Source organism: Chlorocebus sabaeus, chromosome 13 (genome assembly GCF_047675955.1).
Source record: "Chlorocebus sabaeus isolate Y175 chromosome 13, mChlSab1.0.hap1, whole genome shotgun sequence".
NCBI classification, from domain to species: Eukaryota; Metazoa; Chordata; class Mammalia; order Primates; family Cercopithecidae; genus Chlorocebus; species Chlorocebus sabaeus.
Genome location: NC_132916.1, coordinates 56,269,840 through 56,292,648, shown reverse-complemented (window position 1 = coordinate 56,292,648; position 22,809 = coordinate 56,269,840). Strand labels below are relative to the sequence as shown.

General features: G+C 40.1%; 1 protein-coding gene across 1 annotated transcript in view; it reads right to left on the bottom strand.

The window, feature by feature from the left end:
- Window positions 1-2,008: 2,008 nt before the first annotated feature.
- Window positions 2,009-22,809, bottom strand: part of ENPP1 (ectonucleotide pyrophosphatase/phosphodiesterase 1) — a 114,344-nt gene continuing 93,543 nt past the window's right edge. Inside the window, exon 25 of the mRNA XM_038000886.2 lies at window positions 2,009-2,248. Coding sequence (XP_037856814.1) covers window positions 2,129-2,248 — 120 coding nt within the window. The 3' untranslated portion in view covers window positions 2,009-2,128. The remainder of the gene's footprint in view (window positions 2,249-22,809) is intronic.

Here is a 22,809-nt window from a genome sequence, read left to right as displayed (position 1 = left end):
CTTCCAGTCTGATAAGTGTACTTAATCTCTCTCTAGTGCAGGAGTTTGCAAACTATGGCCTGTCATCTGAATCTGGCCTGCTCTCTGATTTTGTAAATAAAGTTTTATTGGTACACAGTTATGCCCTTTAAAAAAAAAAAAATGTAGTATCCATGGCTGCTTTTGAGCTACAGTGGCGGAATTGAGTGACAGATTGTACGGCCCACAAAGGCTAAAAATATTTACTGTGAGGCCCTTTTCAGAAAACAAAAATTGCTGATCTTTGCTCTGGTGGAACAGTTATTACCCAAGTTTCAGCCCATGTGCTTTGGATAAAGCTGACCCCACTCATGGTCTCTAAGGCTTGCCTGGGCTAAATCAGCCTGCACATTCACTGCCACTGTCATGAGTGATGGCTTCAGAGGTAAGTGTTAGCCTCTGCTTGCCTAAACCATGAAAGCTCAAGAATTTTGTTGGGACTTCTGTGACAAAGATTAGAGCTTTTTGTGCTGGTTCTGAGTCCAGAAAAATCTAGCTCTGGAAGTGCCAATAGCCACCTTGGAACAGCTTATCTGAGGCTGAAGGTACCATAAAGGAGAAAGAAGAGTTAATGCAGAGATATAGAAAGTACTAAATCCTGGTGATATGTTTTCAGCTTCTTTATCCTTCTCTGTCACAGTAGCAATATTTCAAGCACTCAGTAGTGACATGTGGCTAGTGGCTTCCATTCTAGACAGCACAAATACAGAACATTTCCATCACCAAAAGTGAGATTTGAAAGCACTGTTCTGGTTATTTTATTATTACTTTTTTTTTTTTTTTTTTTGAGAGATAAGAGTCTAGCCCTGTTGCCCAGGCTGGAGTACAGTGGCATGATCTCGGCTCACTGCAACTTCTGCCTCCCAGGTTCAAGCACTTCTCATGCCTCAGCCTCCCCAGTAGCTGGGATTACAGGCACCTGCCACCATGCCCAACTAACTTTTGTATTTTTAGTAGAGACGTAATTTCACCATGTTGGCCAGACTGATCTCGAACTCCTGACGTTAAACGATCAGCCCACCTTGGCCTCCCAAAGTGCTGGGATCACAGGCGTGAGTACTGCGCCTGGCCTATTCTGGTTGTTTATTGAAATTACTTTATGCCTCCTCCACATGGGATAATATGGAAATGTTCAGAATAGTGCAATAATCCCAAGCTTCCAATGAAAGACAATCTCTCTGTTTAAAGTTTCATTGCCTGGTCAGATGGTTGCACAAGAACACTTAAAAGTAGCATTCAATCAGTCAATCAATCAATCAATCAATGAAAATAAACCAGAAACAACAACAGCAACAACAAAATCTTAGCAGTTTCTACTTTTCTATAATTAATAAAAGGTTATGTTCTTCTGAGTCAGGGTACCTCATTTAAGCTCAGAGAAGAAAGAACAGATTCACACCATATGGAAATAAGCAGTGTGTTAAATGAAGCCATTGGGAGCTGAATTGATTTATTTAATGCTGATTTTCCATGAAGTGCAGAAAGTACCTTGCAAAGAATTCCTAACACTAGCAAAATTGGCAACAAGAATATTTCACACTTGTAGTTGAAAAAAGCAAATTGCCTACCTCAGTAAATCCTAGGAGGTGTCATTGGAGACAAATAAGTAATGTTATTGGACGCTCAGATACCTCTATGACTTCACTCCCAGCATCCTGACGTGGAACCTAGTGACACCATGACAAGGATTCACTTCATGTTAACTCTCTAATTCTGTTAAAGTGCTAGTTACTGTAAGGTATGTACAACACTATTCTAGGAGAGTGGAACATACTGTTCTGTTGTTGTTGTTGTTGTTGTTGTTTTACCGATTAATGCAAAAAGCCCCATTTTTCAAATTGAATCATAGAAGAACTACTAGGGAGCTTTCCTCCTGAACAACTCTATCAGTCAGCGTTCGTGTAGAAACAAACGGCCCCCAAATCACAATGACTTGTAACAACAAATGTTTATTTTTTTGCACAATTACATTTTGGCAGCTGTACCTCTGTTGCTGTGGCTTTGCTCTTTGCATCTTCTCATTCCAGGAACCAAGCTAAAAGAGTAGCCCCTACTGGGGACATACCATCATTTCTGAGGCAGAGGGAAGAAAGTAAGAGGCAGAGCCAAATCACACAATTCCCCCTTCAAGCTGCTGCTTGGCTGTAGCATTGTACACTTCCAATGGCTGAAGCAAGTTACAAGGCGAACCTGACCTGGTGCAGGAAGTGTATGCTGCCAAAGAGGGGCTCTGCAAGGAACATGGTAAGAGGTGAAAATGCATAATTATCTCACAGGGCCGAGAATGAATCCTTGGAACAGCAATGCAATCTACTACAAGACCAAATGTGTACAACCACCTTAACTGTATCCTTCCTGCAATAGACAATACCAAATTTCATCTTTTTAAAGTTTAAATTCACACAGGGTTTTGCTGTATTGCTCAGGCTGGTCTCAAGCTCCTGGGCTCAAATCATCTTCCTGCCTTGGCCTCCCAGATTGCTGGATTACAAAGGTGAGCCACCACTCCTGGACACACCAAATTTTATAAGGATAAGTATTTGATCCTATGTTCAATTCTACTCTTACGGAGAATTGAACAGCCTATTCTTCCACTGTGTACAAAGACTTAACCCCTGTCCTCTTTTTCCCAGACTCTACAACCAACCCACTGGGTAGCATCATCTGTAATCCTCCCAGAAATAAGAAATATCTGCATATTTAAATAAACGAAAGAACAGAAAGGCTAATGAAGCTGCCAAAATTCTTCTTTTTTTTTTTTTTTAAATGGAATTTTGCTCTTGTCCCCAGGCTGAAGTGCAGTGGCACCATCTCGGCTCAGTGCAACCTCTGCCTCCTGGGCTCAAGCGATTCTCCTACCTCAGCATCCCGAGTAGCTGGGATTACAGGCATGCATCACGCCCAGCTAGTTTTTGTATTTTTAGTAGAGACAGGGTTTCACCATGTTGGCCAGGCTGGTCTTGAACTCCAGACCTCAAGTAATTCGTCTGCCTCAGTCTCCCAAAGTGCCTGGATTACAGGACTGAGTCACCGCACCCAGCCACTGCCAAAATTCTTACTGCTAGAAATTTGTATGTTCCACTGACTCTTTTTGATACACCACGCTACCTACTACGTGCAATTGTCCTGTCAGGGAAATGGAAAGGCCAGGTATGGTCTGGGTGGAAAGGGGTTTTCAGTGTCATTTTTTTTTTTGAGACGGAGTCTCGCTCTGTCACCCAGGCTGGAGTGCAGTGGCCAGATCTCAGCTCACTGCAAGCTCCGCCTCCTGGGTTCACGCCATTCTCCTGCCTCAGCCTCCCGAGTAGCTGGGACTACAGGCGCCTGCCACCTCGCCTGGCTAGTTTTTTGTATTTTTTAGTAGAGACGGGGTTTCACCGTGTTAGCCAGGATGGTCTCGATCTCCTGACCTCGTGATCTGCCCGTCTCGGCCTCCCAAAGTGCTGGGATTACAGGCGTGAGCCACCGCGCCCAGCCTTCAGTGTCATTTTAAGGCCTTAATAAACTCTGAGAATTCTTGCTATGGAGGTTCCTCTCTATAGCATATTAAAAAATCAAAACAAACCCTCATCCCACATTAAATATAATTCAGGACTGTAAATTTTTGAAGGGATGTTTATAATTTTGCTTTTGAAATCATTTGCCTCCAAGTGGCATTTGATTTATGATTGGCTATGATTTGTGAGCTATTATCACCCTGTATACTTAGGAATTCTTTCAAAGTAAGAAATCCCAACTTCCAAAATTATTTTCGAATGTAATGAAATTCGTATGCATCCTAAATTTTACAACTAATACAATTGACATACTGTTATAGTCATAAGACTTTAACATTTATTACTTTCAGTTTTCCCATTTCTAATATTATTTTGAGCCTGTGCGTATTTTTTCAGGACTCAGTCATTTCACAGCCCTCTGAAAAGTCTCTGTGCCTATGCTGCCCAAGGAATAAAATAGCCCCAAAGATGTATTATCCCGAAACTATTCTGGATGAGAAAAAATGCATCCCAAAAGTGGATCTCAGAAATAGAACCTTAAGAAGAAACTAAAATAAAAAGTCATTTTGCAAAGGTCAAAGAATAGAAGCTATGTGTGAGACAGCAGCACAAAAGCTAGAAACTTGAAATTAAAACTGAGGAACGGGAGTGAAGGGGAAGAAGTGGAGGGAAGGATGCTTAAGCAGTAAGCTGCAGACATTGCACTCCAGTGGCCTCATGGAAGTAGGGCCTGTTGAAGAGCTTGCTTTTAAGTATATTACATTTTTATGGTGATCTGGAGCCAAAAATATGCCTTCATTTTCTCGCTCCAAATAACTACTCCCCCTGACTCCAGAACTCCTGCCCTGACACCATTCTTTCTCTAGTTTTCTGAGAGGCCTCTTAGCTCCCATTCCAGGCTCCTTGCATGATGCCTTCCCTCAGTGGGCCCCAGGGGTTCCTCCTTAGGCACTGGGCTGTCCTGAACTGATCTTTCAGTTAAGAGTCTCTGACTCTTATCCCAGAAAAGCCTATATTTTTTTGGATGTTTTTCTCCTCTTGATTATTTGTCTAAAGCAAATTGTCACCCCAGTTGTTAAGGCAGATTCCTTCCTTAAGGCAAGTTGCACTTCTGCTCCCAAGATTCAAAAGGAAGTCTTGCTATCACTCTTTTATACTTATACTTCTAACCCCATTACTCTTAGAGTCAGGTGATCTCAGTGATTAAAGGATTTCTCTGACTGTGATGGAGCATCTCAGTCCTCTGACTTCCCATTTCCCACTAAATTCATGTTTCCAGTCTGAAGACCACTAAGTTTCAGGCTTTGAAGCAGAGACAATTGTTATACCATAAGTAAAATTATTTCCATAGATTCTAATGATAAAATCAGATGTCTCTTCACTCAATCTCAGAAAGAGAACTTCTGGAATCTAATTACTACCTTTTTTTTTTTTAAGTTTCATTGTTGCTCTTGTTGTTGTTTTACTTTTAGTAATAATGCCCTGATTGATGAGAAGCAAAAGTGTAAGTCTGACCCTCAAGTCTAACCTCATCCCATCTTCTTCATGGAATGAGCAGGCAAGACACAAGCAGTCTCTGATCATGGAGCCATTGAGAAGTTGCTTGTTCATGGTAAAGAGTTCTTGGGGAAGGAAGCATCACCAGTGGAGCTGTGGCTGCCCACCCCAATCTCGGGTGGGTTAGGAGGGAAGTTGAGGTGATTGAACAGAGCACATGATGAAGGAGGCTGATGGACAAAGAGGCCTGGAGTTGAGTGTGCTGGATGCCCCGGACACCCACCCACATCTGACCTGATGGTATCAGCTGGAGGCCACTAGCAGTGCATGACGGTGTGAGTGCCATCCCTAGAATTACAGCATGTGCCATATGTGTCATTGCCCACAAGGGGCCTGAAACAGGGAGCTGAGCCTGGTAACAGAAATGATGTTGAAAGCAGGACAAGCTGGCAGGAACCAGAAAAGCCATCCTCTAGGTCTATATATGAAAATGCAGGTGAGATGCTACGGAAATCCTTTACCACTGCACTGTCCAGAGCTGTCGCCACTAGCCACACATTGTTACTGAGCATTTGAAATATGTCTAGTGCAACTAAGGAACTAATTTTTAAACCTTATTTAATTTGAATGTATTTAACTTTAAAAAGCAATACTCTGTTCAGTTATTGAAAAAGTTTAATATATGACTAGAATAATTTAAGTATATGACTCTATGTTTCAGTTATTAATTTTATAAAATCTGTACACAAATCAGATATTTTCAATGGAAATTTAGTGTCTGAGTTGAGATGTGCTTTCAAAGACTAAGTATAAAAAAGTGTAAAATATATCAATTTTATAATGAATATGCATTGAAATAACAACATTGTAATGGGCTTAAATAAAATATATCACTTTCACTATGTGGCATTAACATATTATTAATAGACTAATTTAATATATATTTAAATATAAATATACTAAACATTTATATATTTTATGTAAAATATATAACTATATAAATGTATAAAGTAATATATTTAAGAATATATTAATGTATCATTGAAACTAATTTTACCTGTTTCTTTTTATTTTTTAATGGGACTCCTGAAAATTTTTCAATTATATATATGACTCATGTATTTCTTCTTCTTTTTTTTTTTTTTGAGACAGAGTTTTGCTCTTGTTGCCCAGGCTGGAGTACAATGGCATGATCGCGGCTCACCGCAACCTCCGCCTGCCAGGTTCAAACAATTCTCCTGCCTCAGCCTCCTGAGTAGCTGGGATTACCGCATCTGCCATCACACCCAGCTAATTTATTTTGTGTTTTTAGTAGAGACGGGGTTTCACCATTTTAGCCAGGCTGGTCTTGAACTCTTGACCTCAGGTGATCTGCCCGCCTCAGCCTCCCAAAGTGCTGGGATTACAGGCGTGAGCCACTGCGCCTGGCCTGACTCATGTATTTCTAATGAACAGCACTACTCTATTACATGTTGCTGTGTATATCCATCTAAATTGTTCAATAAATATAATTTTAATGGTTAAATACTGTACAAACTATTTGATAACCATTTTTTCCACTTCTCAATATGTCAAGAACATGTTGCCATAGCAATATTCATCTACAACCTTGCAAAGACTAAAATGAATGAGATATCCCTATCTGCCGGCATGAACTTACTGCTAAGCAAATTATTTGTACTGGACCTCCATTCCTCAATTAGACCTCCTCCTAAAACACTGAGGGTAGAGCAGAGAGGTAGCAGGTAGGGGAGCCCTGGACCATGCAATGAGATGTATTTCCAAGAATCTAAGTACGGACTTGGATGAAAGGAGTATTTACGAGCTAAACTTTTCATAACACATCTGCCCTCGTTGTAGTAACAATAACAGACAATCATCTGTCAATAGTTTCTAGGGCTATTCTCTCATTCAGGATTATGATCAAGCAATAAATACCATTTTTAGGAGGTGACTGTATAGTTGACAAACCATAGAGTACCCACAGAGTGCCTCTAAGCAACCAATACAAAAGAGATTGATGAGACTTGCTATACTTAAAGTCTTGTAAGAGAACAGGGAGTAATAAAGTCTCAAAATAGATTCTCTAATAAGAAAAATTTTCCTTAAATGTCAACTTTTGAATTTCAGCTCAACTATAGGAAATCTGGACTTCTCATACTTAAAGAATAATTATTCTTAGATGGAAATATAGTGTATTTGATATATTGAATATACTGGCACAAAAAGACTAAATTATTTCACAAATTTTCAGATCCCAAAGGAATTGTTAATGGCACCAATACTCCTTGCACAGTAAAAATTGTCTAGAGACAATATTCATCATCAGTGCTACTTCTCAGAGATGCAGCATGGTATTGGGGAAAAATTATGTGTTTCTAGTGTTTCAACAACCTGCATTTAAATACTGGATCCCCATTTACCAGTTGTGTGGCCTTAGAATGTAATTTAATCTTCCTAAACCTTTCCCCATCTTAAAAGGAAGCAGTAATAAATGCCCTGTATGTCAATGTAAATATCAAAATTTAGTATTTCATTCAATGGATCCTTTGAAGCATTTATTTTGTGCTAGGTACATAGTAGCTCATATATAAGTGCTAAGTAAACATTCTTTTTTTTTTTTCTTTTCCCCTTTATGTAACTTAACCATCTAACCCAGCTACATTGGAGAACACACAGGTAAAAGAGCAGAGATAGGAAGAAAATAAAAATAAAACATGACACCCTGCCATAAAAGACAAATAGGATTATATACAGTTTGGGTTTTTTTCCCCCTCATTTCACTTGCCCCTAATGATTTTGTTTCAAAAGATGTTGCAATGGAAGTCCACTGCAATAGAGTCATTTGCGCTTTCTTTTGTATTACACTGACATCGCGTGGCCATCTGAAGACGTCTCTAGAAATTGACAACTCTCATTCCCAGTTTTTAACCTTCAGCTGCAGAGATGCCGCATGAGTAGGTGAATCTCTACATTTAAGAACCAAATGACAAAACAAGTCCCTTTTGGAGGCTTTAAACATACTATATACATAGATAATTCTAAGAATTCAGATTAGTTGAATAATTTGACGTATTATTCTTTCGTGCTTTAGATAGTTCATAAAATATTTATAGTTTGTTTGTAAGTTTTAGGGAGACAAGGTTTCACTCTGCCACCCAGACTGGAGTGCAATAGCGGGATCATAGGTTACCACAATCCCAAATTCCTGGGCTTAAGTTATCCTTCTGCCTCAGTCTCTGAACTAGCTAGGACTACAGGCACATACTATCATGCCTGGCTATTTTGTTTTGTTTTGTTTTGGTTGAGACAGGGTCTTGCTATGTTGCCCCGGACCGGTCTCAAACTCCTGGCCTCAAGCAATCCTCGAGCCTCAGCCTCCCAAAGCACTGGGATTATAGATGTGAGCCACTGCTGTCGGCCCATTAGTCTTGATTTACACTTTAGTATTTTTCTTTTGTGATTTGGAGACAAAACTTTACAAACATTTTTGTAGGCCTTTAAAACTTTATGTCCATAAGCACTCCATCTGGAGTTCCTAATAGATGAAATATTGTTTTATGACAAGGCTTCCCAAACTTTAATCCGAATCATCAAAATCCTTGGCATAGGATTTGTTAAAACAAAGATTGGTGGTCTCCATCCCCAGAGTTTTTGACTCTGTAGGTCTGAGGTGGGATCTAAAAATTTGCATTTCTAACAAATTTCCCGGTGATGCTGATACTCCTGGTCCCAGCACTACATCTGAGAAAACCACTGGTGTTGTGTTTGCAACTGCTAGAATTCATAGCAGACCATGAGTGAGGCGAATTCCACTTAGAGGAGCAAGGGTATGTGCAGCTGTATAGGAGATATTTGGTTTTTACCTCAAACTGTTTACTATGCGGCAAGAGATACTGTCCAAAAGACTTGGTGGTGGTGCAGTGGGCAGTGAATTTCCAGCTCTTCTATTAATTTGTAGGTTCCCCTGGGAAGGTAATTGCCCCTCTTTGGGGTTCAGCACTGCCTGCATACAGTGAGTTCTGAGGATCAAAAAATTATGAGATAGCAGGGCACTGTATCCATGAGAGTTATTACTTTATCTGTATTAAGTGAGAAGTGAAAAGAATGTGGAAGCATAATATTCTTGAAATAAATATATGCAGTCTAAACACTAACACAATGCAAGAGAACAGGAAAATGTGAGAAAGAACTGGTTTGGCACACATTAGCTAAGGCTAAAAGGCCCTCAGGACCAGCTACTCTGCCATAGCATCAGAATACAATTGCTAAAAATCTGGAGTGAACTAAAGACTGTAACCTTGTCGTACAAATGAGAGTACCAGCACGGTTGAAATCGCAGTGGCAGACAAGTGGCCTCTGAACCCAGCAAGACCCATGTCCAACAGCGACACCTTGTGGCAATGCCTGAGATAGCTGCACTGAGGGACAACAGACTCCATTACTTGGAAGAGGACCAACTCCCTTGTATTGAATAATCCTTAGGAGTTCTTCAATAATTTAGGGGAGAAAGTAAGACCTCAAAAAAGAGACACTGAATTCTTGCATAAAGAATAAAATCCAGGCATCTGGATTTTTTTTAATTACACAGAAAATTTGTGACCACATTTGTGTATTAAAAATCAGTAATATGGGTCATGCCTGTAATATATTTGTTTCTGCCATGGGAGAGTGAAGAAGGGCTCAGTCTTCTATATCTAGATCTGCAAAGGACTGAGATAATCAGAGAAGGAGCAGTTGTCACTGGTCCTACTTTGTTGCTAAATGTATCTAGGATGCTGAGGACTGCTTGAATGAATGACCACAGGTGTTCAGAATTCGCTGGATGGATTTATGTTTCTGAGCTGTAGATAAACTGAACATTCTCCCACTACTAACCTAGAAATGCTGGGTAAAATATAGCCAACATTATTTTAAATGCATTGTTGAGCTCACAAGAAAAAAGAGGAATTCTACAGGGTCTTCAAATAATAATAAACTTAAAACCATGGCTATGAGTGCCAAATAACACGGAGGCCACCCTGGGAGGGAGGAAGGTTTCCAGTCCCAGTCACCAAAAGTCTGCAGTCTTAGCATCCACATGAGCACAGAATGTAAATTCTGAACCCAGCAGATGAAGCTGAAACTACAATCACCTCCCCGTGACCATCCCCCCATAAAGCCAGAACACTTATTGAACCAAAACCTTATTGAAGGGGTGGCTTAGAAAAAATCCACCCACTAGCACAAGGAGAAACAGTTCGATCTGTCTGGATAGGAAAACAATTTTCCCCACCATTTATATCTGTGAGTCTTCTCATAAAACTGCTTGAGTTTTGAAGTAGCACTACCTATGTAGTCTGAGAACCCCCAAGACAGGAGATGAATATAAAGTTAGTCCCAAGATACTAATATCTCCAGGGTGTCTGACTAAAGCACACTGGAAACCTCTTCAGAGGGGAATGTTTCCAAGTCACGTTGTAGAGGATTTCCACAGATGAAGCCTAAGATGAGTTCTCTATTCAAAATTACAAAACATGATTTAACGTAATCATTTGTAAGAGAAGGTTGGGATACAAAAGCAGGAATGATAGACCACACGCCACGAGTTAACAGAAAGGAGGAGCAGAACATCAGTTAGGGATGGGGACGGGATGAAGAATAGGCCTCCACTCCATGCAAGTGGAAAATGGCTGCTAGTGGCTCTCCCGAGCTCTGTGTTGAGAATATTCTGAGGCCATGTCCCGGCTCCATGGGAAAGCTTCATTGCCTTATTTCGTATTCTCTTCCTATTGGAAAAGTGTGTTTATTTTCTCTCTTTCTTTATTTGTCAATCTTCTCAGACAAATGAAAACAATTCACTTTACCCAAAGCACTAAAAAAAAAAAAAAATACACACATATATTTATCTATGTCTTCCCTCCCTGCCCTCACCAGAACCTGTGACTATCTTAACACATAGAAGGCACCCACCTGATTTTTATTTTTAATTTTTGTGGGCACATAGTAGGTGTACATACTGACGAGGTGCTGTTTTGATACAGGCATTCAATGGTAACTAAACACATAATGGAGAATGGGTTATCCATCCCCTCAAGCATTTATCTGTTGAGTAACAAATCATCCAGTTACACTCTTTAAGCTATTTTAAAATGTACAATTAAGTTATTATTGACTATAGTCACCCTATTATGCTATCATATAGTAGGTCTTATTCATTTTCTTTCTTTCTATTTTTTTTGTACCCATTAACTATCCCCACCTCCCTGCCAGCCCCCTACTACCGTTCCCAGCCTCTGGTAACCATTCTTCTTCTCTCTATGTTCATGAGTTCAATTGTTTTGATTTTTAGATCCCACAAATGAATAAGAACATGTGATGTTTATCTTTCTGTGCCTGACTTATTTCACATAATATAATGATCTCCAGTTTCATTCATGTTGTTTCAAACAACTGGATCTCGTTCTTTTTTTTTTATGGCTAAATAGTATTCCCTTGTGTATCTGTACCACATTTTCTTTATCCATTCATCTGTTGATGGACACTTAGGTTGCTCTCAAATCTTAGCTATTGTAAACAGTGCTGCAACAAACATAGAAGTGCAAATATCTCTTCAGCATACTGATTTCCTTTCTTTTGCATGTATGTCCAGCAAAAGCGGGATTGCTGGATCATATGGTAACTCAATTTCTAGTTTTTTTGTGGAAACTGTAAACTGTTCTCCATACTGTATGCACTAATTTACATTCCAGTCAACAGTACACAAGGGTTCCCTTTTCTCTACGTCCTTACCAGCATTTTGTATTGCCTGTCTTTTAGATATAGGCCATTTTAACTGAGGTGAGGTGATACCTGATTGTAGTTTTGACTTGTATTTATCTGATGATCAATGTTGAGCACCTTTTCATATGCCTGTTTGCCATTTATGTGTCTTTTTATAACTTTTATTTTTAGTCCAGGAGTATATGTGTAGGTTTGTTACACAGGTAAACTTGTGTCATGGGGATTTATTGTACAGATTGTTTAGTCACTCAAGCATTGAACTTAGTAATCATTAGCTATTATTCCTGATTCTCTCCCTCCTCCCACCCCCTTCCCTTCGACAGGCCCCAATAAATATTGTTCCTTCACATGTGTCCATGTGTTCTCATCACTTATAAGTAAGAACATGCAGTATTTGGTTTTCTGTTCCTGCCTTTGTTTGCTAAGGGTAATGGCCTCCAGCTCCATCCATGTTCCTGAAAAGGACATGATCTCGTTCTTTTTTATGGCTGTGGAATACCATGTATTCCATGGTGTATATGCACCACATTTTCTTTATCCAGTCTATCATTGATGGGTATTTAAATTGATTTTATGTCTTTGTTATTGTAAATAGTGCTGCAATGAACATGCAAGTGCAGGTGTCTTTATAATAGAATGATTTATATATATTTGGTATATACCCAGTAATGGCATTGCTGGGTAGAATTATATTTCTGTTTTCAGGTCTTTGAGGAATCACCACACTGTTAACCACAATGATTGAACTAATTTACACTCCCACCAACAGTGTATAAGCATTCCCTTTTCTCCACAACCTTGCCAGTATGTTATTTTTTGACTTTTTAATAACAGCCATCAGTTGTTCTGACTAGTTTGAGATGGTATTTCACTGTGGTTTTGATTTGCATTTCTCTAATGATTTGTGGTGTTGAGCTTTTTTCATGTTTGTTGACTGCATGTATGTCTTCTTTTGAAAAGTGTCTGTTCATACTCTTTGCCCACTTTTTAATGGGGTTGTTTTTGGAAATTTGTTTACGTTTCTTAGAGATGCTGAATATTAGACCTTTGTTGGATGTATAGTTTGCAAATACTGTCATTATGTAGGTTGCCTGTTCACTCTGTTGATATTTTCTTTGCTGTGCAGAAGCTCCTTAGTTTTATTTAGATCCTACTTGTCAATTTTTGCTTTTGTTTCAATTGCTTTGGGTGTCTTTGTCATGAAATTTTTGCCTGTTCCTATATCCAAGGTGGTATTGCCTAGGTTGTCTTCTATTGTTCTTATAGTTTGGGGTTTTACATTTAAGTCTTTCATCCATCTTGAGTTGATTTTTGTGTATGGTATGAGGAAAGAGTCCAATGTTAATCTTCTGCATATGGCTAGCCAGTTATTCCAGCATCATTTAGTGAATACAGAATCATTTCCCCATTGCTTATTTTTGTCAGCTTTATCGAAGATCAGATAGTTGTAGGTGTATGTCATCATTTCTGGGTTCTCTATTCTGTTCCATTGGTCTATGTGTCTGTTTTTGTACCAGTACCATGCTGTTTTGGTTACTGTACTCCTCCTGTAGTATAACTTGAAGTTGGATAGCGTGATGCTTCCAGTTTTGTTCTTTTTGCTTAGGATTTCCTTGGCTATTCAGGCTCTTTTTTGGTTCCATATGCACTTTAAAATAATTTTCTCTAGTTTAGTGAAGAATATCAATGGTAGTTTAATAGGAATAGCATTGACTCTATAAATTGCTTTTTATGATATTGATTTTTATATTGATTCTTCCTATCCATGAGCATTGCATGTTTTTCCATTTGTTTGTGTCATCTTTGATTATTTTGAGCAGTGTTTCATAATTCTTCTCGTAGAGATCTTTCACTTCTATGCTGAAGACTGGGTGCAGAGTACTGTCGGATGTGGTGTTGGCTTGGGGGCAGGGCACTGGTGTGAGCAGGTCTGGACACCTTCTCTGTGCCCCGTAAGCAGGAGTGATCACTCAGGGTGGAAGGAGGATCCACTGTTCTCTGCACAGTGTTAGCACAAGGGCCAGGTGCTGGGGCGGGGGTTGGGGGGAGTTGGCTGGCTCTGTGCCCACCAAGGCTCTGTCTTCAATGGCAGCCAGAAGGGGCAGGGGGCAGACTACACTCCCATGCACTGGCAGGGCAAGGAAGGCAAAACCTACTTGTGCAGACTTGTGCCAACAAAGAGATATGAGGAGTTTCCTGGGCCTAGGGAAGCTGCAGTATGGGGAGGGGGTGGATGGGCTGGTGTGTTGCCTAGGGGCAGCCTTGCTGGAGTCTCCACCAGTCGGATACCGTCTGCCAGCACAGAAGCTACATTGTGGCCTCCAGGGCACCCAAGACTGCCCTGCAAGCAGGTCTGGCCAGGCTGGGACCCCAGAAAGGCCAGCAGACCAAGGGGTGCTCAGGTTGAATAAGCCCTGTCTGATGGACAAGACCACCCTGCAGAGTTCAGGATGGACAGTTCCCCTAGGGCTAAAGTCTCCTATGGGAGCAAGTCAGGCCTGGGGAGATGGCCGTCCCTGGCTGTGCTCCACTTCAGGCGCTCCCACATCAAACCCTCCTGGCTGACAGTTTGCTTGCCCTCCCACAACTTCTCTAAGGAGCTCTTCCTGCCAACTTGAGTGTCCATGGTGATCAAGGGATCTTCTCCTACCGGGGTTCCAGAGGCCTGTGGAGAGATAAGGTTGCTCCTTGCCAGTTCAATTCACCCATTCTCCTGGAGCTGCTGTGGTCCAAAAATCAGTACCAGTGAACAGTATCCCCAGGCAGCGTTCCCAGGTCTCTTCCCCTCCAACCCAGCTTCTGTGTCTTCCCTCCATCCACTCTCAGTGCCTTCCCTCTGAGGATCTGTTATAAGCATGCCAGTCATCTGGGTCCCTCTGTGGGAGATGTTCCACCTGGCTGTGTCTATCTGGCTATGTCTAGCCAGCTATTTTGCATTCCCCCCACTTGCCCCCATATCTGTACGTCTTCTTTTAAGAAATGTCTATTTAGATCTTTTGCCCTTTATTTTAATCAAATTATAATATTTTTTTCCTATAGAGTTGTTTGAGCTCCTTATGTATTCTGGTTATTAATCTCTTGCCAGATGGTGATTGGTAGATCAGCTTTCATGAAACAAACCTTCTCTTCCTCTTTGCTAAGTTACCTGTCTTCCTGAAATTCTTGGCCTGAGTAGTGAGTGACACCAGCTGGTTAGAGGCATCAAAGGCAGCAATCAGCCCTCAGAGGACAGTCCCAGTGGGGCACAGGAAGTCAGCTAATGAAAGGGCTGGCCACCGAACCTCCTCATATGCCACTTAAAAGCCACTATTTTTACTCTTTGCAAGATATTTTCCACTTCAAAGCTGCTGCCTTTCCCCCCTTGATATAGCCCTTACTTCCCAATTAAACTTCAGGCATGCTTTCTTCCAGTTTCAAGCCAAAATTCCCTCTGAAAAGCTATCTCTCCAAACATGGTTTTATGAGGAAAGCTAACAGACCTGAACTGTGGGGTGTTGAGGGCACCTTTGATATGGCCCAGAGCACAGACAGCCCAGTCTCCTCCAGGGAGCACTGCCAAACAGACAGCTACTTTAAATAGACAGAACTCCACCTCTGCCAGCCTTGCTCTCCTCCCCTTCACAGCCCACATCCGAAATCTCTATCATCCACACTCCTCTGTTTGGTCTGGACAAGGGAGTGACTTTGACAAGGCTCTCAGAATATTCTTCATGAATGCCAGCATTCCTCTTTGTGGTCTGGTTAACCACAGTGGATGGGTTTAGTTTCCCCTTTTCATGGAATTTTAGAAGTTAGTGGACAGATGCCACACTGTAGAGATCTGATTACTGAGAGTGGCAGAATCAAAAGGAAAAGAAGAAAATAGCTTCACAGAGAAAACGGCATTTGAGCAAGACCCTAAAGGAAACATGAAAGGCCGCCCATGAGGAGGAAAGAGCACACACAAAGATGGAAAGAGAAGATGTGAGGTGGATATGGGGCAAACCAAGGGCCACGGCTTGAGAAAAATCTAGCAAATATCATGAAGATGAATAATAAAAAAAAAGTTAATAGGTTGGTTGGGGTCAGATCATGGAACAAAAAAGAATTGGAAAGTTATTCTGTGGTAAAAACAAAAACCAAAACCATTTAATGAGCATCTATCTACCGTATGCCAAGATCTACCATAGCCACCGAGGTTACCATGAAGTCACATGGACCTCAAAGTCCCCTCTAGGAACACAGAGGCTAATGTCTAGCCACTAAATTGTTGAGAAACCCATGTTATAAAATAAGAGTATTTTACCCTGTGACATAAGCAAAGAGCTTTAGGAAACCAGAGGCAAGGGAAGAAGAGGTGATGGTGGGAGAGTGGCCAAGTTCAGTGTCAGTGCAGGGGAAGAATTTGGACAGAGCTTTGCAGAGTGAGATAATGAGAGGTTTGGGGATTGATGGTGTATTAGTGTGTTTTCACATTGCTATAAATAACTACCTGAGACTGGGTAATTTATGAAGAAAAGAGGTTTAATTGACTCACAGTTCTGCAGACTTAATAGGAAACATGACTGGGAGGCCTCAGGAAACTTACTTTATTAGTCTGTTTTCACACTGCTAATAAAGACATACCCAAGATTGGGTAATTTATAAAGAAAAGACGTTTAATTGGCTTACAGTTCCACGTGGCTGGGGAGGCCTCACAATCATGGCAGGAGGCAAAAAACACATCTTACGTGGTGGTAGACAAGAGAGAATGAGAGCCAGTCAAAAGGGGAAACCTCTTACAAAATCATCAGATCTCATGAGGCTGATTCACTACCTCAAGCACAGTATGGAGGAAACCGCCCCATGATTCAGTTGTCTCCCACCAGGTCCTTCCCACAACAAGTGGAAATTATGGGAGCTACAATTCAAGATGAGATTTGGGCAGGGACACCACCAAACCTAATCACTTACAGTCATGGTAGAAGGTGAAGGGGAAGCAAGCACCTCTTCACATGATGGCATGAGAGAGACAGAGCTAAGGGGGAAGTGCCACACACTTTTAAACCATCATATCTCATGAGAACTCACTCAGTATGATGAGAACAGCATGGGGGAAATCCACCCCATGCTCCAGTCACCCCCCACCAGGCCCCTCCTCCAAGTCGACATGAGATTTGGGCAGGGACACAAATTCAAACCGTATCAGATGGGATATGTTGGCAGGAAAAGGAATGTTGTTCAAGGAGAAAGCAAGTGTGCTTAGATCAGTGTAACATTACTAAATATTGAATAAACAGCTGGAGGCGAGGGGGAGATCTTTGTCGGTAGAATTACAAGACTTCTATTGTAAATGCTTCCACTGTGGATAATTTCAAACTACCAGTGTGAAGTCAACCAGCTTGCAAAACCTCTGACAATTCATCAGTGGACTCTTCTAAGTAGGTGGAGGTTGGTCCCTGCATACCACTGCTTGGTTTGAATATACTGAATTCGGATGACTTTGTAAGAATTACAAATTACTTTGTAAGAAACAGACTTGTAAGAATTCCATATCTGTTGTTCCACAGAGAAGTTGAGCCAAAGCAGGGTCTTCAAAGACTCAATGGTCTGCTGTATTTGGGGAAGATGGCACTGAGTAGGTAGCCTCCAGATCTCATGCCCTCTATTCAACTGAAGCAGCTCTACTGTAAAATCTACGCTCAAACAGTATGCACCACTTCACCAGCTTAGAGGCACCCAATAAAACAGTATTACAGTTGATATCTAAATTAAAAGCTAACTTCAGATTCTCAGAATGTTGAAAAGTTAATCCTTCCAAGTAGCCCTGAGTATACTCTGAAGTCTCTTACGCTGATGGTTGTTACCATATTTCTTGTAATCGCTTACTGCCACCTGCTGGGCAAAGAGATGTAGCCCTTAAGGACAAATTGTTTCACAAGAACAAATTTAACCCTAAGCAGCTGTAACATCCAGTTCTTGGTCCTGCGGTGTCACTACAGTTGTTAAGACAGAAGCCGTTGAAAAATGACAGTCTAGACAGTTCAGAGAAATGTTCCCAGTGGCAGTTGCAGCCATTGCCATTCATTCTGAGAGCTTCCATGTGACTGGTGAAGGTCCCACTGATTGGCCCAGACTGCAGTGAGCCATGAGGTACAAGGGAAGGTATTTCTCCCCATATGATGTTCCTCTCCGTATTCAAAGATTCCAGTGGATACTCCTTGATTCCCCCAAAATTCCCATGGCATCTGTGTATCTAGTTCATGAGCACTCTTACGTCAAATACCCCTAATATTTCCTAAACTAAAAATATCCAAGGATGATACTTCACCGAGATCTAATATTTAAAAGACTTTGCATTGTCTATTATACAAAAACATAATTACAAGAGCTAAATATAGTTGCTGACTTACTTTTCTTACTTCACAAAGAAGAGGGCTTCATTATGAGAAGAAAGAAAAAACACTCAAAAGAAGACACAAAAGATATTTTAAAGTTACTGATGGACTAATTATTAATGTGATCACCACTTTTCATATGATTACCACAAGGTGAAATTTACAATTATTTATAAATATGCTAATATGAGTATTAAAAATTTTTACCAGGAGTGCAAGTTTTTCTTTGCATTATTTATTATTTTTTTCTAGGGGTGTATGTGTGTTTTAATAACTACTATTTAGTGTGACTCTTTTATGAGTCACCTGCTCAACATCACATATGCTATGGTTTAAATCTGTCTCCCAAAAGGCATGTGTTGGAAACTTAATCCCTAATGCAACAGTGTTAAGAGGTGAGAACATTAAGGAGGTAGGTAGGCCACGAGGGCTCCACCTTCACGAGTGGATCAAGGCCATTATCTAGGGAGTTGGTTTGTTACAAAAGGACAAGGTTAGTTCATTCCTCTCTCACTTGCCCTTCACCTTCCTCTGTGGGATGACATAGCACAAAAGTCCTCATTAGCACCAGCACCGTGATATTGGACTTTTCAGCCTCCAGAAATGTGAGCCAATAAAAATCTCTGGTTTTGATTAAAAAAATAAAATAACTACTATTTAATACAAAAGTGGAAACTTTATAAACATAACAACTAACATTCTGATTTAACTTGATTGAGAAAAATTAAATAAAGTGGAGTTTCTTGCACCTTAGAGTGGTGGACAAATTCAGATGTTATATTTGTTTCTAAAAACAGAGAATACTAATATCAACACCCCCAAAAATATCCCTACAGCTAACATCATTCTTCAGGATGAAAGACAATACGTTCTTGCTAGAATCAGGAACAAGGCAAAAATGTCCACTTACCATCGCTTTTCAGCATGGTACTAGCAGTGTGAGTCAGTGCAATAAAGCAAGGAAAAGAAATAAAAGGTATGCATATTGGAAAGAGAAATAAAGCTGTCCCTTTTTGTAGAGAGCATGATTGTCTATCTACAAAAGTCCCAAGGAATCCACCAAAACACCCTCCTAGAACAAAAATTAATTGTATTTCTATATACTAGCAATGGAAATGTGGAAGCTAAAATTTTAGATACAGTAGCATTCACAATTGCTAAAAATATTATTGGGTGTGAATCTAATAAAAGCATGCTGAAAACTATAAAACAGCAATGAAAGAAATCGAAAATCTAAATGAATGGAGAGACATACTGTGGTCATGGATCAGACAACTCAACACAGTTAAGATGTCAGTTCTCCCCAAATTGATATATAGGTTTATTGCAATTCCCATGACAATCCCAGCAAGAAATTTTGTTGATAAGGACAAAGACAAGATTATTCTAAAATTTCTATGGTGCTGGGCACAGTGGCTCTTGCCTGTAATCCCAACACTTTGGGAGGCCAACCTGGGAGGGTGTTTGAGCCCGGGAGTTCAAGACCAGCCTTGGCAATGTAGGAAGACTTTGTTTATTTATTTATTTAGAGATGGAGTCTCGCTGTCTCCCAGAATGGTGTGCAGTGGTGCCTCCTCGGCTCGCTGAAGCCTCCCACCTCCCGGGTTCAAGCAATTCTCCTGCCTCAGCCTCCCGAGTAGCTGGGACTACAGGCGCACGCCACATGCCCGACTGATTTTTTGTATTTTAGTAGAGACAGGGTTTCACCATGTTGTCCTGGCTGGTCATGAACTCCTGAGTTCAGAAAATTCGCCCACCTTGGCCTCCTAAAGTCCTAGGATTACAGGGGACCACGCCCAGCACAAGACCCCGTTTCTAAAAATTTAAAAAAAAAAAAAGAAAAAAAGAAAAAAAAATTAGCCAGGTGTGGTGGTCCACACCTGTGGTCCTAGTAACTCAGGAGACTGAGGCAGGAGAATCTCCGGATCTTGGGAGGTTGAGGCTGCAGTGAACAGTGATCATGCCACCGCACTCCAGCCTGGGTGATAGAGTGAGAACTTGTTTCAAAAATAAAATAAGATAAAATGTATATGGAAAGGCAAAGGAATTAGAATAGCTAAAAACAATTTTGAAAAAGATGAATCAAGTGGAAAGATTCACTGTACCCAATTTCAAGACTTACTTTGCTGACACAGTAAACAGGTTACATGGTATTGACGGAGGGACAGTGACATAAATCAACAGAACAGGATAAAGAACCCGGAAGTACACCCAGGAAAATACACTGAACTTAGTCTTAACAAAAGTCAAAAAGCATTGTAATGGAGGAAAGATAGCCTTTTCAATATATGATCCTGCAGCTATTGTATATTCATAGGTAAAAATGTGAACCTTGACCTAAATCTCACACATTATTTAAAAATTAACTCAGATTTTTGAATCATAGATTTAAAAATAAAATATAAACTATAAAACTTTAGAAGAAATCATAGGCAAACATTTTCAGGACCTGGAGTATGATGAAGAGTTCTTGGACCTGACACTAAAAACTGCTTCATAAAAGAAAAAAAAAAAGATAAATTAAACTTCATCCAAATTAAAAGTGTTTGTCTTGCAGAAGACTCAGTAAAGATGTGAAAATACAAGCTGAAGACTAAGAGAAAATATTTGCAAAACACATCTGATAAAGGGGTCACGTGTAGAATTTATAAGAACTCTCAAACTGCAACAGTAAAAAGTTAACCTATTCACTTAGAAAATAGGCAAAAGACATGATGAGGTATTTCACCAGAAAGCATATATAAATGTCAAATAAGCACATGAAGACATATGCAACATCATAATCCAATTGTGAAATGCAAATTAGGATCACTATGAGCTATCACGGCATGCCTATCAAATCAAATCAATGAAAAATAATGACAATAATGAAAAATAATGCCAGTAAGAATATGGAAATACTAGATGTTTCACACATCACAGGTGGTGATGTTAAGTGTTATGGTCACTCTGAAAAATAGTTTGCAGATTCTCAAAAAGAACTAAACATTCACTTACTAATCAACCTAGCAATCATCCTCCTGGACATTTAACTCAGAGAAATGCAACTTTATGTCCACAAAGGAACCTGCATACAGTTGTTCATAGCGGTGTTATATGTAACCGATAAGAACTGGAAATAACTGAAAATGTCCTACAATAGGTGAGTGATTCAACAAACTGTGTACCTCCAAACTAGAAACATAACTCGGCAGTAAAAAAGCAACAAGCTATTGATACACGCAGCAACTTGGCTTGATTACAGGAAAGTGCATTGATTAGGGGGAATAAAGTCAATCTCAAAGAGTCACATACTGCATGATTTCATTTATATAACATTGAAGTTACAAGCTATTACAGGTTACAAGCTTAGTTTATTCTCTGCATTAGATTTGCATGATTTACTTGTCTGTGTCTCTGTTCGATGTCATCTCCGGTGCCAATGTCATCCTTTAATAAATGAACAGTTGCCAGGGTTCAGTGATGCTAGAGGGAGGAGGTTAGTAGTATTGTAAAGGGGTAGCCCTGGGAGATCCCTGTGGTAATGAAATAGTTCTATATCTTGATTGAAGTGGTGCTTATCAAATCTAAACATATGGTAAAAGGACATAGAATTATGCACACATTTTTTATCGTTGTCAATCAACTCCTTGGTTTTGATGATATAGTTGCTGGGGAAACCAGGTAAAGGATACACAGAACCTCTGTGCTATCCACCTCTGCACTATCCACCTCTGCAATTTCCTGTGAATTTGTAATTATTTCAAAGTGAAAGTCTTTAAAAAAAAAAATCCAGCTAACAAAAACAGAGAGAGAATGTAGTGTGTGCCTGTAATCCAGCTACTCAGGAGACTGAGGCAGGAGAATGGCTTGAACCCAGGAGGGGGAGGTTTGCAGTGACCCGACATGGCCCTGCACTCCAACCTGGGCAACAGAGCGAGATTCAGTCTCAAAAAAAAATAATAATTTTAAAAAGGGCAGGAATCCGATATATTAATTATACTCCTGCTGGATCCGTTTACTGCTTCCTTTATACCCCAATTCTTATACTCTAGCACATAGATGGTTTCTATTACACTTACAACTCCATCAGATATCAAACCTGGGTCCGCACCAATGTCATCTGTGAAATCCCAGTGTTTAGCACAACAGTGCATATTAAGAGTTAAATACAGGTCGGTGAATGGATGAGCTATAGTCCAATAAATTGTACATTCATTTTAAGAAGTGGAAGAATTGGATTTAATCATTCTGCAATGTATGCACATATCAAAAGTTTACATTGTACACCGTAAATATATATAATCTGTCATTTGTCAATTAAAATATTTAAAAGAAATAAGTGGAAGAATGTATTAGTGAATAACTTCAGATAATAGCTATGGGAGTTTGGTATCTTTCTAGGAAATATTTTGATGAATGAAAGCACCTACGTTTTAATGACGAGAGTATCTTACTGAGAACGTTCTCGGGCTAGCTGTCCTGGTTCCTTCCCCAAACTGAACAATTCCAAGACTTGCCAGCAGGGGGAGAGCAACTCTTTAGAATTGGCCTCTAACTACATCCTACCCTGCATATATATAAAATTGAAATTCCTATGTTCAATTTTATCTGATGTGTAGAGTTAACAATGTTTCTGAAGTGACAATTGTATTTATTGCTGTTGTTTTTAGTATTGCTATGAAACATAGTCATAACAA